Source organism: Pseudopipra pipra, chromosome 22, assembly GCF_036250125.1.
Source record: "Pseudopipra pipra isolate bDixPip1 chromosome 22, bDixPip1.hap1, whole genome shotgun sequence".
NCBI lineage: Eukaryota > Metazoa > Chordata > Aves > Passeriformes > Pipridae > Pseudopipra > Pseudopipra pipra.
The window spans coordinates 1856309-1874092 of record NC_087570.1 but is presented as its reverse complement, the minus strand read 5'-3'; the positions used below and the strand labels follow the sequence as shown (position 1 = coordinate 1874092).

Sequence of the window (17784 nt, the reverse complement as noted above, 5' to 3'; positions counted from 1 at the left end):
TGCATCAATTCACTGAGAAAAATATCCAACAGAGCAGAAGTACATTCCTTGGGGTCAATATTGCAAATCCAGGATTGTACAGCAGTGATGGGGAAACAGGAATGTCTAGAAGGAAATGTCTGCTTGGCCATCCAGCTTTAGTCTAGTCTGGAATTCCACCTGAGGCACCTGGACCTTTCATTACAGAACAACTGTTAATGTTTCAGAGAGTTAAAAGATGGAGATGTTGCATCCAGAAATGCAGACTCAGATGGAAGTGTGAACTGGCTTCAAGAGCAGTTTTAGTGGGACAAAGCAGTGCAGCCAGGAGGACCTGGAAAAACCACCCACAACCTTTGCATGGAACTTTTGGCCTCCTGAAATTGGAATGCTCAATATCGGGAAGAAATGTTAAAGAACAGAGAAAATAAAGAAATGAAGAATGTCTTTCTTCTACAAGATTGGATTTTATTAAGCACATAGTAAACATTAGGAATGAGATGGAAAATGTCTGAGGAGGTTCATCTTTCTGCTTCCTTGTTCCTAGAATTACAGACTGCAAAAATAAACCTGTCATGTGGATTGCTATTCTGAGAAGTGGGGATTCAGTTGCTGAGACAAGGATGATGTTAACAATTTTGCAATTTCTGAGGCTGGTTGGGTTCTGTGTTCTGGGACTGAATTCTTGATCACTAATGAGAAGTGAGGATCTCTGCTGCTTTTGATATAATGGTGTCAGGACATTATTTTTAGTCATCTTCTGTGAGGCAACACACAAAGAGATATAACACTACTACCAGAATGATGAACTACTTATTTACTGAGGAACTTTGCAAAGGGAATTGCAGAGTTCATTCCAGGAAACTGCAGATGGACAATGCCTGGCCTGGGAAGCTGCAGGGCCAGTGTCCCAGACCAGTCCCCTCACCTGTGGCACTGCTGCTCTGGGGTCCCTGTGGCTGCTGGGCTGCACAGGGGGTCACCTCCTCGCCGGGCTCAGCACAAATCCGGACCTGCTTTCCCAGCCCAGCTGCCCCAGGACTGCTGCTCCCCTCCTCTTCAGGGTCACAGCCACTGGAATGTCGAGGGACCTATTGGAAAACACGTATTTTCTCCTGTGGTTGTCCCTTTAGGTTGCACAGCTCCAATTTAACAAGCTGTTGCAAGTCAGACTTGTTCTTTCTTGCAACTGTTGCATGTTATAGATGGAGAAATGTGCTGCACTTTCCAAGAACTGCACGTTCTTTTAGAGCTTTATCAATGAACAGATTTGATTTTTGCTGGCTGCCCCAAGCAGGTAAATAACATAACAGGAGCAATACAATACACTGTCAGTTATTTGCAAATGACAGAACCAACATTTTTCCAGTAAAAACACAGGCAGTTCTATGTCAAAACTAAGTCTGCTGAAACTAGACTTCTCCTTATCACATCCCTTACTTTATTGCTAGTTTTACACCAGTCAGCATTTTTCCAGGAGTTGGGATTTTTAACTACTTTGTCAGAATCTCCTCTTTTAACTATTTTTTCGTAATTGTTACGAATGTGGAGAAAATAGGAACCACGCCATAAATTACTAAACTGCTTAAAAAATAAGCATTGTTGGTTTCCCCTCTCCTCACAAAATAATAGTTTTTAATTTTATCTTCTGATATTTGGGTCTAACAGATTATAACTGTACCAACTCAAATACACTACAGTTGGGCCAGATGATTTCCCGAGTCCCTCCCGGCCTGAGCTGCTCTGTGACCCTGTGCAGCTCCACCACACCCCACAAAGCAGTTCCTGCTCATTAGGAGATGTTTTTGAACTCACCATCCTTCCAGGGGCAGGTTTTGCTGTCGCTCTGTGTGTGCTCCTGTCACCTGCTGATGTTTGAACTTGGAATCTGGTTCCCAGAGCTCCGCTGTTTGTCAGGCTGATGGTCCTGGAAATGGTCTCTCCCACCACGTGGCTGCCGAAGTCAATGAGCTCTTTATCCAGAGCCAGCTGTGAGGAGATAAACCGTTAATTACCCCTGTCCTACATAGCCAGGGATGTCAATTAAACGAGCATCCGCCTTTCCTGATAATAATGATATTATCCACACGCTTCCAAGAGTCACTCACAACGCAGCTCTTGACTGTGCATTGCAGTGGGACAGAAAAGGAACCTGTCTGTGCCACAAACATGACTTCTCCTGCCAGACTTTCATTTATCTAGAAAACAACAACAAAAAACCCCCATAAGTAATTTCCAAAGGTTTGGCCTATGTAGTGGGATGAAAAGCATTTTCATTCATTCTTTGAGTACCATATTAAAATGTATTTTTACTGAGTCTACGTTTCCAGTGTCAAACAGCCTTTGGTGACAGCCTGGATAACTTGATTGTAACTATTTAGAAATCTACCCTCAGAATATGCCATATTGCAACTTATCAATGCACACAGTTGTCCATGGACAACAGGATGCAGCTTGTTTCCTTGTTAACAGTTAGGAACTTCAATTAATGATGTTTTTAATTAGTGTGTAACACTAGGATTATTCTCACTGTGCACTTACCATTGGCTTGAAGGTTACCACAAATTCACAGGACATTCCAGAAGACATTTTGCCAGGTGGATCAAAACTATGGAGATAATGAACATGAAACTCCAAATTAAAGCTGTGTATCAAACCTCCAGCTCCTGCCCTGGTAACAATGGCAGGTATTTTTTATTTTTTTCCCCTCCCTCACTTGGACTAATTATCACAAAAGTCAGAATGAGTGACAGGTTAAGGGAGGGCTACAGAACCCTGCTGCAACTGTGAGACTTCCTTTTGTTCATTTATAAACAGTGAGATAAAACTATCAATGTAGTTAAACTGAGATTAATTTGCAATCTCCCAAGCAGAGACAGTGCTTCATTACATAACCTGTCAGCAGGATTACAGGAATAGATTGATGGGAAAGACCACAAGACTGCAATTCCGGTGCTCTGTGCTCCCAGATTGGTTTCCTTTATTTCCTCAGCTTTTTTCCCTCCCTTTCCTGTCCAATTAAACTGTGTTTAACTCAACCCACGAGTTTTGCTTTTCCCCCCAGTTCCCTCCCCTGTCCCATGGGAGAGGGGAGTGAGGAGCTGCTCTGTGGAGTTTATCAGGATTCACCCCTGACAAGCAGGAATTCCTGTTGCTGCAGAACTGGGTTCCAGCTCCTGCTGAGGTACAAAGGGAGAACAAGCAAGGAGTTCACAGTTAATTTACTTACTGAACACTGATGAAGTCCTTGAGGCACTCACTGATCCCCACCAGCCTGCAGTAATTAACACTGTAGGAGGCATTGGTCAAAATTATCTTCTTTTTGTAGGTTTGACCAACATCAAAATCCTTGGAATGCCAAACATAGCAGGTGAATGTCAAAGACATTTCCTCACGTTCATGCTCTAATAGAGTCATTAACAGTTTTGTTAACTAACTGAAATCTTAACTGCATGGGAGCCACCACTTCTTTAAGGACATTATTTTACAGTAATAATACTTTTACAAACAATACACAGGTAACAGTCATGCTGCCCTTTAAAAAACACAGACACAGTCTGACAAGGGGTTTCATCATCTCCTCACCTTTCTGACAGGATTTAAACTCCCCTGAGGATATATTTTATAATTTAGGCCCAAGTAGTAAAACTAAGTAGTTTATTTAATCTGACTATAACTCTACTATGAGATTGTTAGTGAAAAAGGCAGGTGCTGTTCCAAATTTCACATAAAGACATATTAAAGGCTGCAACAGAATTTTGATCCACAGACTGGGATATACCTACAGCAGTTCCATGTTTATAATCCCCCAGGGAATGGGCACTGACCTTGAAATGAATGCAGCTGGGCTTGCTGTGGAAAGCACAGCCCTTGTGTTCACGACCAGGCACTGTTTGCTTGGCCAAACTTCCAGGTTGGAATTCCTCCATTTTGTTCTCAGACACCTCTTTTTTCAGTGCCCTGATAGCCAGCTGTGTTGGATCCACCTCTTCCTTGGGTATCTGAGAGGGAACAAGCAGAAAGAACAGCAGGGCTGGGTGTGATCACAGCTCAAAGCAGAAAAGTCTGCAAAAGGAAGCTTTCAGTACCTGGCCAGCCATTGCCAGGCTCTCTCCAGGTCAAACTCAGCCTCCCAGCTCCTCCAGGAACAACTTAATTTATTCTTTATTCTGTGCTGTAGCTTCTCATCACCCAACACTATGACATGGCAGTATCAGCTTTTCTGCACCTTAAGAGTTTGTTTCCCCTCAACTTCTTAAACAAATACTCAGAAAAAAACCAGCTGACTTCTCTGGAATGTTGCAGTTCTGGTGCAGGGCTTCTCCAGGCAAGGATAGGAACATATACTGACATGATTTATTTTCTGACTGATTTTGAAGTTGTTTTAAACTCAAACAATTAAACATCATGTGATGTGTGTCTTCACAGATCTCTGAACTAAGTATTGTTTTCCCTTTTAGACAACAAACTCCTCCAGAATATTGTCAAACAGTAATGACTGATGATATTCTCACATCTGAATCTCTGCCCCTATGTAATAATGTAAAGGCTGCATTTGAACTGCAAAATAGATAATCAGTGGCTTTAAACAAGGTTCTTTCCTATTTGTAACAAGAGATCACAACATTTACCTTGTGCAAGTCATATTCCTGGCCCCAAAGTCCTGGGAACTCTGGTTCTAAGAGGGTCTTTTCCTTCTCTTTCTCATCATCCCCACTTTCCCAGAGCACATCCTGGGCTGTGACCTCAGGACTCCCTCCCTCGGGAGCAGTTCCCTCACCAGCCAAGGAAGGAGGTGATGGAGAGAGCCAGGACTCCTGGGAAAGAAGTTTGGAGGATACAGTTAAAAATTACCAGAGAACAGTTACTCCAGTTTCTGAGATCTTTTAATACAAAAATGAGGGGCCTACAAAGCTCAGAGGCCAAAGATCTAAAAATCTGAAGGCAGTTGATTCTTAGCCCTTTGCTTACCTGTGCTGTGGCTCCACCTGCACGTGTGCAGGTCTCCTCCCTGCAGGGCCAGGCTTCCTTTCTCTGCACTGAAGGGTCCTCAACTTTACCCCGAGCCTTAGTTGCCCTCATACGGGACTGACTTTCTTTCTGCTTGTGAAGAGAAGCTTCTTCTTTCAGAATTCGAGATACAATCTCAATTTTTCTTGATTTCTGCAGTTCTCTGAAAGCTCTGTAATCCAATATTGTAAGAAATATTAACCCAACCATGGTTGTTTACTAATGATATTATCTACAGCCCAGTTACTTTTGAGCCTTTGAGCTAAATATCCACGTTGGGTGCAGTGGTCATTTGTGTCAAGACATCAGGTGATTCAGAAGTTATTTATACATTTTTGCACGTGAAACATCCTCAACTGCAGTGTTTTAGAAGGCTAATATAGACTTTCAGAGTGTTCAGGAAAGGCAGGAGGACAATTACTCCAGGTACCCATGGAGGGTCACTGAGTTGCCCTCCTGGAGCAGCTGATCTCTGCACTGCTCACACAACACTCACCCAGCTCTGGGGCTCTGAACAACAGCCCTAAACCAGCGCTCAGGTCCTGCAGGACAGAGAGTCCAACTGCCCCACACACACAGGGAGAGGGAGTTCACTCAGAGGTGGTCTGTTCTCAGGATCTGATTGAGCTCCACCACACTCCTGATGAGCCCCAGGAAGCAGCTGACAGTTGGATATGGATATGCCACTTACTGTTCCTCTTTTTCGTGCTTTAGCTGTCGTTTATGGAGGAAAATTTCCTGGACAACATTGCCTCCTTCTGCTAGGATGGCTTCCCTCATTTTCATCTCCTCCTCCTTTGCCTCCAAGGCCTTTGCTTTGTTCAAAACCTGGAGAGTTTGGAGCTTTTCCTGTGAAGTCATACAAACCAGTCACATATTTGATTCACATCATAAAGAATATAAAACAGAGAATCTAGTGTTGGTCCCCTTATCCAAGTATAAATTAGTGGTGGGTGTCTCTGAAGCAGAAGCCAATTGTTTCTTATATTCTCTGTAGTCTGTAGGGCTGCTGAGGTGCAGAAAGCTCTGCCTAGGACCAGGCTCCTTCTCTACCCTTCCAGCCTGCCCTTGGAATGCTGCTCAATGAAGGAATGTGAACAGATACAATTCTAAACAAATCAGGATTAAATTAAGATCATTCCCTCAGATTCTCTAGAACATAAATAGAAGAGCAAAGCAGCATAGCTCAGAAATTCCTAATTTACATTATTGAAATTCTAAAATAACTGTTTTTCTTCCATATGTTTTCTCCATGTGGGGTATTTCTGCACTGGGATCCAAATAACTGGAAATCCTTCTGGCTGAATTTGCAGAGGACTTATTTGATGTATGCATTATTTTCCAGAGAGTTCCCTTCCCAGAACAACTAGACTGTTGACAGAATAAGCTCCATCAGCAGAACTGCCAAAACCTGCCCGTACAGATCTCCCTCTCCCATAGTTTAACTGGCCCCAGTCTCACGAGGTTTGGTCTCAAAACCCACCCCCCAGCTCTGCCAGGAGAAGTGCAGCTCCTTGCACTAACCCCCAGCAGTGTCACAAGGCAGTGACTTCACTGCCAGCCCAGCCCAGCAGCAGTACCCTGTTGGAAGTGATGCTGGTTTTCAGGGAAAGCACAGCTTGTATCCTTCTCTCCATATGCTCCTGAGTTTTCTCTTCTTCCTTTGCAATTTTGTCATGAATTCTGTAAGCAAAGTAAGATCTTTCAGGCTGACATCCTGGAAAGCTTCTGGCATTACAATGTTTAAGCTGACAAGCAGAAATTGCCAGTGTCACCTGCCATTTTTCTGTTTGCTGGGACAGTGGCTGTGGGTGCAGGGGGACAGCCAGAGACTCCCAACACAGCACCAAGTGCCAACAGGCTTTCAAATAGTTTGCTCAACAGCTTTATTTATTTTTTTTTTAAATTTCAATTTCAATGTTCCATGTTATGACATTCACTAGTAGCTAAAATAAAGTAGGAATTTAGGTGTTCACATAACCAATATCTCAACGATTACGTAGTGAACTTTATACAAGCCCAGCACATGTACCCAACCCAACCTGGAAACATTAAAAGTTAGAAACATGTGGGCATGAATCAAACCTGGGAGTACTGCAGTTAATATAATGGTAAACTAGAAAAAATTAGTAATATTGATATATTTGATACATTTGTCAGGAAAAGAAACCTTTTTGTTTGTTCTTCTTAATTATGATCAATTTGCACATGTCATCTAATGAAAAACAAACCAACACAGAAACAGCATAATTGTTTCCATCATTTTGTAATTAAGTCCTAATATTTGTATATTAGGATTTATTTGTATATAAGTAAAAATAAGTAACAAATGTTTCTTTAGTAGCAAAAGAATTCAACGTCTCAGTAATTACATAAAGACAAACCTATTAAGAGAACATTTAATTCACCATCAACTAGAGCAGGAATCCAAAGTCAATCCATTTACCTGAGAGCAAGATGCTTTTTCACCACATTTCTGAGGGGATATGGAACAGCAGAGGGCAAGTTTCAAACCTGGATTCTAGTTATGCTGCTTCAAACTACTTCAGCTAATGACACACACACACATATAAAAAGTGCTCCAAATGATTATTAATGCCTACAAGTGGTCAGAGCCCTCTGCATCTCATCAACATCCCTTCCCTCCAGGGAATCTGAAGGCCATACTGGGACAGTGAGTGGGTTTTCTGCTTTGCAGGTTTTTGTGCCATGTGAGATGTGAATGTTTCCCCACACTGTACCGTGGCACAAGATTTCTGGGTGTAACACAAGATACACCTTGCAGAAAAACCCTGATTTATCAACGCCTGAAGTACTATAGAACAGAGAAAGGACAGGAGCCCAACCTTGCTGTGCTTTGCTTTAGGAAGCAGGCTGCTTTCTTGTGGTTCCTTTTGGCATCCTCAAGTATTTTTTTCTTTCTTTCTTCATGTTCTTTCTGGGCTTTCTCCTCTTTTCTGCAAAACACAGGCAAGAGCTGCAGCAGGACTAAACCTTGACTCCAACACAATGACACCTAAGGGAGGGGCTGGGGAGTTTAAGGAAATGAGGACATTAGTTTGCACCTCCCACATTACAGACAAATTGATAAACTTCATGAAAGCTACAGACAGGCTGCCACAGGTGTCTGCTTTCTCTGTAGGAAATCTCGAAGGGTTGATCATAAGTTCAGAAGGTCCTGGGGGCCAACAGCACTGCAGACACATGCACTTAGTCTGACCTAATAAACTTCATTTCCTTCCACACAAGGCACTCACAGCTCTTGTCATTAACAAGTTTACTCTCAGAGACCAGAAATCTTTACCTGCAGGACTGCAAGGCCGCGGCCAGTTCTTATTTTAACTCCAACTCCTCATTGCTGAGCCAACACCCAGCTAAGAAACCCAACAAATCCTCGTGTCTGAATCAGCCCCCGTCAGCCCCCGCAGTGTGACCCGGCTCACAACAGCCCAGGGAGGCAGCCCAGCCCGGCTCAGAGGCCCTTACTGCTCCCGGGAGCGGCGCTTCCCTTCTGCTTGCAGGGCTGTTCTTCTTTCCTTCCGAATCCTCCCTTCCCTCTGCTCCTGGTAGTGCCTCTGGAGCTGCTCCTCCTCTTGCTCAAGTTTGTCACGGATCGCTTCGTATTTTCCCTGCTCGATTTCTATCTCCCACATCTCCATCCTTTAAAACAAAATGTGAGGTGTTTGCACTGAAATATTGGCACTCTTTCACTTGCTGAAGGTGGTGTGCTGAGTAGGGAAGGCTCTGTGGTGAAAATGAACATCTAGCTGTGTTTTGTTTCATTTTCTTTTTTAAATGCATTGTAAATCAAAGCCTGTTACTGAAAAGCTGTTTCAGACTAAGGCTCATATCTAATAGTACATCCCATTTTAAAGACATCAAAATTACTGGTCAAAAAAAAAAAAGGTAAAAAAATAAACTTCAAGGCTCTATTTCTCACATTTACCCAGAAGAAAACACTAAACCCAAGAAAAATTAGAAAACCAGCTTTTTCTCCAACAGTAAGTAACTTCAGAGACAGGCCATAGCTTTTATCCTTCTATGCTCTGCTGAAGGAATTCAGATATGACAGGGATGACTACATTAATCTGTTCTATGTACTGCTAATCACACAATAAACAAGGCAAGCATTTTACAGCTATTACACAACACTGCAGCAAACACACTGTATCCTGGAACCACTTGGCTAATCCCAGCTAAAAGCTTGTGCCTGTGTTCTTCCTTTGATGGAGTGGCACCTCTGGCACCAAAATACAAACACACTCACCTGTTGCCTTCTGCAAAGGGCAGTTTCACTCTGTCTTCTACAAGTAAATAATTTATAATGTGTGAACAATCAACTGCAAGCAGCAATATTAGCTCAGCATGAAAATACACAGCACTGCTACAATGTCTTCCTCACATTCAATTCCAGTCCTGTCCTTTATGCCCTATAAAAACACTATGAGGCATAAATTAGAAGTCTTTATGCTCATGCAGGGATCAGTATCACAGACAGGTTTACGTGAGTCCAGCTTATTTTCCATTTAAAAGGAGACCTGTTTAGGTCCACGACTGATGCACAACTCCAAATATAATCAGAACTTCATTTATGTGTGCAAAACTAACTCTGGGCTGAGCCACAGCAAGAAATTTCCTATGGAATGAACCTCCAGGCTCAAAGCTGCTCTCCAGATGCTTTGCCTTGCAGTCAATGACCTCCAATGACGTAGCTCAGTATTTACAAGCAACTTCTGTATTGATTCACTTGTGAATCCGTTCAATAGCACATGAAGAAGGTAATAAAGATTGACTCCCTTCACACCCCTTTCTCATTCCCTCACTCACTTGTCTTGGTTTAGTTTCAAATCAATTATCAGCTCCGACTCCTTCTCCCTCTCCAGCTCGGAGTGCAGCCGGCGGCTCACGGCCCGCAGGCGGGACAGGGCTGGGCTGGAAACGTGCAGAAGAAACAATCAGAGAGAAATTTCAGCTAATAAAGGTTAAAAAAGCATAGCTTGGAGGCTGAGGATTTCTGTATTAGAATGCCATTAATTTATACAGTGTCTTATTTAACCTTTCAGGTGTCCATTCTTCACCCAGAGGCAGAGCTTTCTTTGTGCTCTCACACATTGGTTGAAATAAAAAGATGAGAATTTTTTCTTAGCTTAATGCAACTATTAATTTCTCACACTGATAAAAGTAGCATTACTACTGAAGATGAGCTCAGGTGAATCCAGAGAACCTAGACTGATTTTGCTTTTAAAATGGCATCACAATATTCCATGTAACTGTCTACAGTGGCAGCATTCCCACACAGTTATTTTTCTTCTGTACTCAGGAAAACCAACAGACTGTGCTGCAGGATCCACAGTGACCTGACTATACTGAACACAAACTCCCATCCTCTAAATGAAAATTGGACCTTCTACCTGCAGTTCTGCTCTAACTCCAGCACTGGGAGTGCTAATGGCAGACAGGATTTCCTTTATTACTAAAACACGATGCCTCTGAGCTTCATAAGCCAGAAATCCATCCAGTCTTCCTTCTCCACTAGTCACTTGCTAAATGCAAGAGATTGAGAGAATTGCTTTTTTTTTTACGTATCTAGGCCTCCCTATGTGACCCATCATAAGGATAAACACTCCACACTGCTTTTCTGTCTCTGCTGGGTTTTGTTCCTGTCTCTGAGATCCCACTTGCACCACCCTGGGAGGCTCATTTGCATTCAGCTCCTCAGTTTTGCTTAAGCAGCTCTCCCATTTTGGCAGTTCACCTGCCTTTCTCCCTCAGGGAAGCACTAACCTGGAGATCAGCACAGGTTATAAATGCAGCTGCGAAGTTTGGTCACAATACTCTGGTTCCTGGTACACAAGCCACCCACTGCTTTCTATTTAAACCAAATGTGAAGAGTACAGTAAATTGCCTCCCACTTGAGGGAGCAGCACAAGTGTTTCAGAGCAGCTCCTGTATGCAGAGCTACTCCTGAAAGGCATTCCTGCCTTCCACAACACAACGGGAAAAAAAATGGCATATATATAAGTCCGTACATATAGATATATATATCTAAATCCTGACTGAATTGTCACCATGACAAGAGAAAAAGCCATGACCAAAGAACTGCCACAGCACCTTGATTCATCAGACTGAATAGAAGATTGAGACCCTGACACACACAGCTGACAGCAGTGGGCTAGGCTGATTTAATACCTGTTGTTATATTTTAAAATATGCCTCTTTCCTACCCATTCCCAAGCTTGCCCCTCTTTCTGCACTGGTCTCATTAACTGCACACAGATGAACACAGTGGATGCCTGTGATCCCTGGTATCCAGAAATACTCTCTACCTACACGTTGCCAGCCTCCTTCTCTCTCTCTATTTCCATGTCTACACGATCCAGCTGCTCTGCCAGCATCTTGATCCGCAGCTGACAGGCACACAGCTTCTGTCTGCAAGAAACAAACAGAGCACTCACAGCTTCTAAGTTCTTTACTCTCTCCAATGAAACTCTTCCTCCTGAGGGCAGGATTCACAGCTAGGATTCCCACAGGATATGGTTTATAGTTCTATAAACTGTAACACTTAGTACTGATACAGTATCCCAGTACTTGCCCGTGATTTATGCTGATGGATAATGTTCAGTTAAACACTAACCCGGTTTTTTGGACCACCAGTTTCTTCTCCTTGACCATGTCATCAAGCAGTTTTATGTTCCTCTGTACGGCTGCTATGTGAATTCTCTCCTCAGCCAGCAGAGCCCGAGTGTTGCTGATGTCACCCAGAGAGTGCTCCAAGCTTTCCCTTGGAATTCAAACACACAATTATCGATGAAACATAATGAAAAACCGAAAAGTTACCTGAGGTTTACTCCATCCTTGTTTTCTGTTTTATTCTAGCAGAACTGTTACAATACAACCAGCATAAATAACGAAACACATGAACCCAATCTGCACAAGAAGTTTGCATGCATGCACTTATGCCAGGATTTCTAGACTTGGATATCTAATGCTGAACATTTACACCCTCATTTAATATGTTAATTATCTGTCTTTGTGCTGAAATGCCTGTGTCTCCTCTTGATCCCAACTAGGGCTTGCAATTCTAAGTGTTCCTGAACAATAGTTTAGAACTTTAATGGGAACATTGTAAAATAGTTTAAAACTTATTTTATACAGCTGGTCAGGCAACACGACAAAGGAAATTCCTGTTAGAACTGGAACAAGGTATTTACGTGCTGGAATCAGACTGGTCTCCAACATCTCCAGAAGTGTCCTTGGTTCCCATCTCGCCACCACCAAACAGATTTTCTTCCAGCTCATATTCTAACAGATATTGAAACAACAGCTTAATAAAGAGACTCTGAACTCTAAAATGCAAAGTTTTATACACTTGCTGTCAAGTCACACCACGAAGAATCAGAGATGACATTTTATAACATTAAATGTTTATCTTACATGAACTTTACGTTAATGTCAGGATTTTTTGAGTTATCAAAACAAGTCATCATTTTTACCTTTCCAGGGTCCTTCCACATCACTGAACTGACCAGCTGCATCTTCTTCTTCTTCCTCTTCCAGAAATGGTTGAGGAGATATTTGCTGCTCTCCCTCACTGTGAGTGAGCTCATGATCTTCCATGCTGACAGGTCTTTCCAAACAACCAGGCTAAGAAAGAGAAGGATATGTTTAATACATCTAATCTCCACCAACCTGCAATAGCTGTGACTGTCTCCAGAGGTGAAGTCACAGCTCTCAGTAAATACCTAATGCATCTGAAATAACTGGATACAACCACACACCTTCGTGCCAGTCACACTCTGAGTATCAACTTTAATAAATCTCCTAGAGAAAAGCAAGGACACTGCCACTTTTTTTTTTTTTTAATATAACAATCAGCTCAGTAATAAAACAAACAACCTTCTGAATATATTTCATCCACTTAGGCCACCACTTTACCCCAGATGATCCGGGCACAACTCCAACAAACACTGCCTGCTCTTGAGTCTCATGCAGTTCTCTCATGTGAGGTAAACTGTTCCCAAATGTTGACACAATTTATTAGAATTCAGTAAGTTCTGTATGTCATCTAGAATGAGTTATCACCACATGGCTGAGCACTTCACATCTTACTCACCCAGAGACTTGTACATATGATTAATTTTAACGAAGGTGGCTCAGCTTTGAGTGCGTTTATGTAAATCCTTCTGCAGAACTCAAAAAACACAAACTATAGACTGTTTCCTCTAGTTAAGGAGCAGAGAAAACACGCGCTGGAGTAAAGGAGTAAACTTACTAAATTATAGGAACTACCTTGCAGCCAAACAGGATTCTCAGACTGGGTTACGGCCGATTTAAGACGTTGGTGGCACCAAGAAGTGGCCCAAACATAAAACTGCAGCAGGGGCGCCGGCGCTCTCGTTGTGAGGCTGCAGCTCCAACTGCAGGACAACAAAGTTTTGTAGAACCGGGCCGAAGTGCCCAGTGGGGCGGAAGGGCCCGGACCCCCTCCCAGCCCGGCCCCACAGCCCGGCCCCACAGCCCGGCCCCACAGCCCCCGCCCCACTGCCCGGCCCCACTGCCCGGCCCCACAGCCCCGGCCCCACAGCCCGGCCCCACAGCCCCGGCGCTGCCACGGCAACGGCGCCAACCACCGCGCGGGGGGGGCCGCGCCCGGAGCGGCTCCCGGGACACCCCCGTGCCCGCGGGTGGTACGGCCCGCGCCGTGGGTCCGTGTCCGTGGGTCGGTCCGGCCCCGGGAATTACTGGGATCTGGGGCAGCTGAGCCTTTCCATCCTGGAGGGATTGATTGTTTTTATTGACCCTCAGCAGTGGGGGTCATCCCCCCTGAACTTTCACCTCTACACACGTTTGTAAATTTTAAGCAAGTTCCTGGCATTATGATTAAAAGAAATCTTGTGAATTCAGCTGGGGCTGGAGCACACACGTTTCAGAGTACTGAAGGTTTCCAAGTTAATTTGCTGGGTTTCCTTTCCGTTCTATTCCTTGTACTACCTTGCTGAAGTCAAGGACCAGCTCAGTGGATCCACAGAGCACATCCCTGTTCCCTCGCTCTTGGCACTCCAGGACATGCTGGAGAAATCCAGCTATTCAAAGATTCACAGGGATTCAGTTGTGAAAACACTGGGACATCATCCACACCAAAATACACCCTGATCTGTACATAGAGACAGATGCATTCTCAGATTTATTTAGTTGAAACTGTTCCTTAATTGTAAGCAATATTTCTGTCATTGTTGGAATTGCTGTGAGAGTAAGGTCTGGTTTTTGATCCCATGCATACAAGAACATGCTGCTAATCTGAGCATTTATTTCCACTGGCACCCACAGCATAGAGTATAAATTACTCACAGTGACCAGTTTTTTGTCCCACACTTATGCTGTAGGTCCTCATTCTTGAGAAATATATGGACATTCTTAGCTCTATAAATGGTGGAATCTTGATTTTATGGCATCTATTCACATTACATAAAACAAATTACATACAGACATTTGCAGGATTAAAGCTACAAGATGTAGGCTAAAAATATGCAGTGATTAACTGTATAGCTCTCTCTGCAGATCTGGAATAGATATAACTGTGTTAACTCTGAACCTGCCAGTTCCCACACTCCCAGAGCTGGGATGCAAAAGATCCAAGCACAGATTTTCCCCCTCAAGAAAACTCTCAGAAGAACACCTGGAAATATCACTGATTATCGCTTTCTTGTCATATTTTTATGCAGGGTATTTATTTAGTCCCAGTTCACAACTATTTGGACAATTTTCATAACAACAACAACAAATGGTCATGATTTTGTGTCAGTTGAATAACTTGTCTCTAGAGAAGGGCAATATAGATTTTTATCTCCCATATAGATGGGAGAAGAGAGAACATATTCAGTTCCTCTGAAGGAAATTATGGCTCCCCAGCCAAGTGTATCCAATTCAAGCCAGTGAACCTAAAGCTTTAAGCTCCAGGAAATGTGCAAAAAGGCTCTGGTTGATGCAACTCTTGTGGATTTTTAAGGCTCTGACCCCCAGTGATCCATCTCGGAGAAAATGGGTAACAAAGTGAGGAGGAATAAATTAAAACCCTGCTGTTTGCTTACTGTGAGGTTAAATTTAGAGGCATTTGTGTGAAGTTCCTTTGGTGCCACCTCAGGATGAACTGGGAAGGGGGCAGGACTGGGCAGTGCAGTTTGCTGGGTGGCTGCACACTCTGCTCCCACAGAGTTGGCATTTCTCTCCCGAACGTTTCCAAGGTGACAGCAGCTCATATATGGAGCTTTCTGGCTTTTAGGCAGGAAGACATGCCAATAATGGAATCTGCATTTTGGCACTGTGGATCCTATCAATTACATAAGCCAACTTCCCTGCCCCTATGGATCAGTGTTGGACTGTAAACAATGGCAAACACTGATTTGTTGGGCTGTAAACAATGGCAAACATTGATAAGCATCTTCCCAGTGACTCATCCCTACAGATGGATGGACAAGGAATGAGAGGGGCATTTGCTCTCAGAGCATCTCATGGAGGAGTGGCCTGGGATGGCACCAGCTGGGAGTGCACCCCTGAGATCAACTCATCTGGGGTAAGGCAACCATCCCAGAGCTGGGACTAGCCCTGGCTAGTGGGGGTTTCATCCCCAATTGGTTGCACAAAGGAAAGAAAAGGAGGGCAGAGTGTCTGGCTGCACTGTGCTTCACGATTATAAAACTACACAGGCTGGGGGAGGAACTGGGTGTTCTGCAGAACGTTTGGAGACAGATAAAAACTGGATTCCTTTAGGTGAAAGGGGAATTAATACTGTGGTTCCCCTGATGCTGATAAAACACAGACACACTTGTGTTGGGGCTGTGGGACATTCCCACAGTGCAAGCACAGCACAACCTCTGAAATGAGCTCAGTATTCCTGCCGTGTGATTGCTGCTAATATTCCCAAACCTCATTTATAAAAATAGGCATATGTGTGTAATTTGTATATCTGGAGACATTTGGTGATGTTGCCACAACAGTCTTTCACGAGCTGCTTAGGTGGAATCATGGGAGAGGGAAACTAATTAGCCCTGTGGTACAGTTTTTGCCTCAAAATTATATGTGACAATATGACATCTTTATTTTGCTGGCAGCAAAACCACCTGTTCTATTTAGAAAATAATCTATTAAGAATACCAGGTAATGCAGTGCCACTGCAAAATAAATTGAAATAATGTCCTTCTGATATGGTCCCAAAATCCTGAGGTAATAAATGACTGTGAAAACTTGTTATTTGGCCCAAATGACTGAGCATGTTTCTCCTCAATCCCATCAAATTGTGCCCTCCAATAAATTACTTTATGGTAGCAGCTACAAAGTACAGATGACTTTGTGATCAGGGAAAAACCTGTTACATGTTCCAGAAGAAAAATACCTGACAGATATTGAAATCTGGGTTTCTGGTTTCAATTACAGTAAAACATGCTTCAAAGCTGTGACCTTTGCTTACTACTTGAATGAGGTAAATACTTCAAAAATTAGTAATTGTTAATAAAGTGATAATAACAACTAAGGATAATAATGTTTAAATGACATTTACTTGTAAAGTTGTCCAGAGGTGGGTGCAGAACATCAGCTTTTGGCAGCCTGAGCCCAACGTTCAAGGTCAGCTCACAGGAAGGGCATTTCCATAAAAGCTGGTGCCTGCAGACACAGAGATTGGGGAGAGGCAGGAGTTTAGCACAGTGACAAAAAGGCTCAGGAAACATTTAGTATCATGGGCCATCTTTTTAAGACTATTTGACAGTTCCAAGCCAGGAGCTAAAGCTAAAGGAAAGCTTTAATTATTTTCAAGAGGATTAGATGAGAAAGATTTGGGGAGCTTATTTATTTTGTTTTGTTTTGATGTTTTAATAGCAATTTTAATTGTTTCTTAATCTATGTCTTAGCAATTTTAATCTGTCATTCACTGTAAAGAGCTTGGGATACTCTGCTGAAATTGTAGGAAATTAAATATATTGTCGATCATTATTATTATTTTATCCCCTCTCTTCCCTTTGGCAATGGGAGTTGTTTGAGTGGGTGTGCACATATATATGTGTATATATATATATGTACCAGCCTATATTGTTTATATATGTATTTGTACACAAAACTAACTAAACCCAAGGCTGAATGTCCTTCCTCTGCATAATGTGGGGGTATAATTAAGGTCAGTAAAGATCAAATGTAATTAATTTATCTGAGAGAAGTTCCACATGTATTTTAGGATTGCCATTGTATTTTTACTTGTGTTCATGGTCACGTCTGTGGCAGGGTCTGTCCCTTCAGAGCACATGTTGTTGCCATGATGTGCTCACACCGACACACCCACACACGTGTGTTCTACACATGTAACACACACAGACACACTGAACAAAGAGGATTTCCTTACTGGTTTTACAGATGTATGCTGAAGACACAGGAAACTGTTCTTTTCTACTGGTAAATTAGATGACAGCTGTGTGGCCAGAGGAAAACACCACCAAGGAATTCTCGGCGTACGCAGCCCATTGGAACACCAGCCTTAAAGGGGGGGAAAATGTGAAAAAAAATCTCAACTGAAAGGATCCCAAAAGTTGTAAATGTGTTCTGTTATACAGAGAGGCAACATGACTCTGGTCTGTGTGTTATCGGGCAAATTCCATTAAAAACCTTTCCGTTTCCCTCCTCAAAAGAAAAAAAGCAATTTTCATGCAACAATCCAACTCCTGGAGTTTAAATTTGTGTCTTTTCCTCCCTAGCTGCAGGGGTGGCTATGGAAATGGGCAGAAGGAGGAAAAGATCAGGACGAAAATAGCC

General features: G+C 43.0%; 1 protein-coding gene across 15 annotated transcripts in view; it reads right to left on the bottom strand.

The window, feature by feature from the left end:
• CFAP74 (cilia and flagella associated protein 74) overlaps positions 1–17784 on the bottom strand; it is a 60038-nt gene that overhangs the window by 19810 nt on the left and 22444 nt on the right. For 8 of the 15 annotated variants that reach the window (XM_064678936.1, XM_064678928.1, XM_064678935.1 and 5 more), the window contains exons 1-19: positions 17378–17484; positions 16544–16647; positions 12483–12633; positions 12201–12291; positions 11624–11770; positions 11320–11418; positions 9817–9921; positions 8476–8649; positions 7836–7946; positions 6570–6672; positions 5681–5838; positions 4951–5161; positions 4611–4796; positions 3807–3980; positions 3209–3327; positions 2521–2587; positions 2088–2177; positions 1795–1968; positions 908–1070 (exon numbers count right to left, since the gene is read on the bottom strand). In XM_064678936.1, coding sequence (XP_064535006.1) covers positions 908–1070; positions 1795–1968; positions 2088–2177; positions 2521–2587; positions 3209–3327; positions 3807–3980; positions 4611–4796; positions 4951–5161; positions 5681–5838; positions 6570–6672; positions 7836–7946; positions 8476–8649; positions 9817–9921; positions 11320–11418; positions 11624–11770; positions 12201–12291; positions 12483–12633; positions 16544–16576 — 2356 coding nt within the window. In that variant the 5' untranslated portion in view covers positions 16577–16647; positions 17378–17484. The other 7 variants (XM_064678933.1, XM_064678938.1, XM_064678926.1 and 4 more) reach the window with 5 other exon arrangements.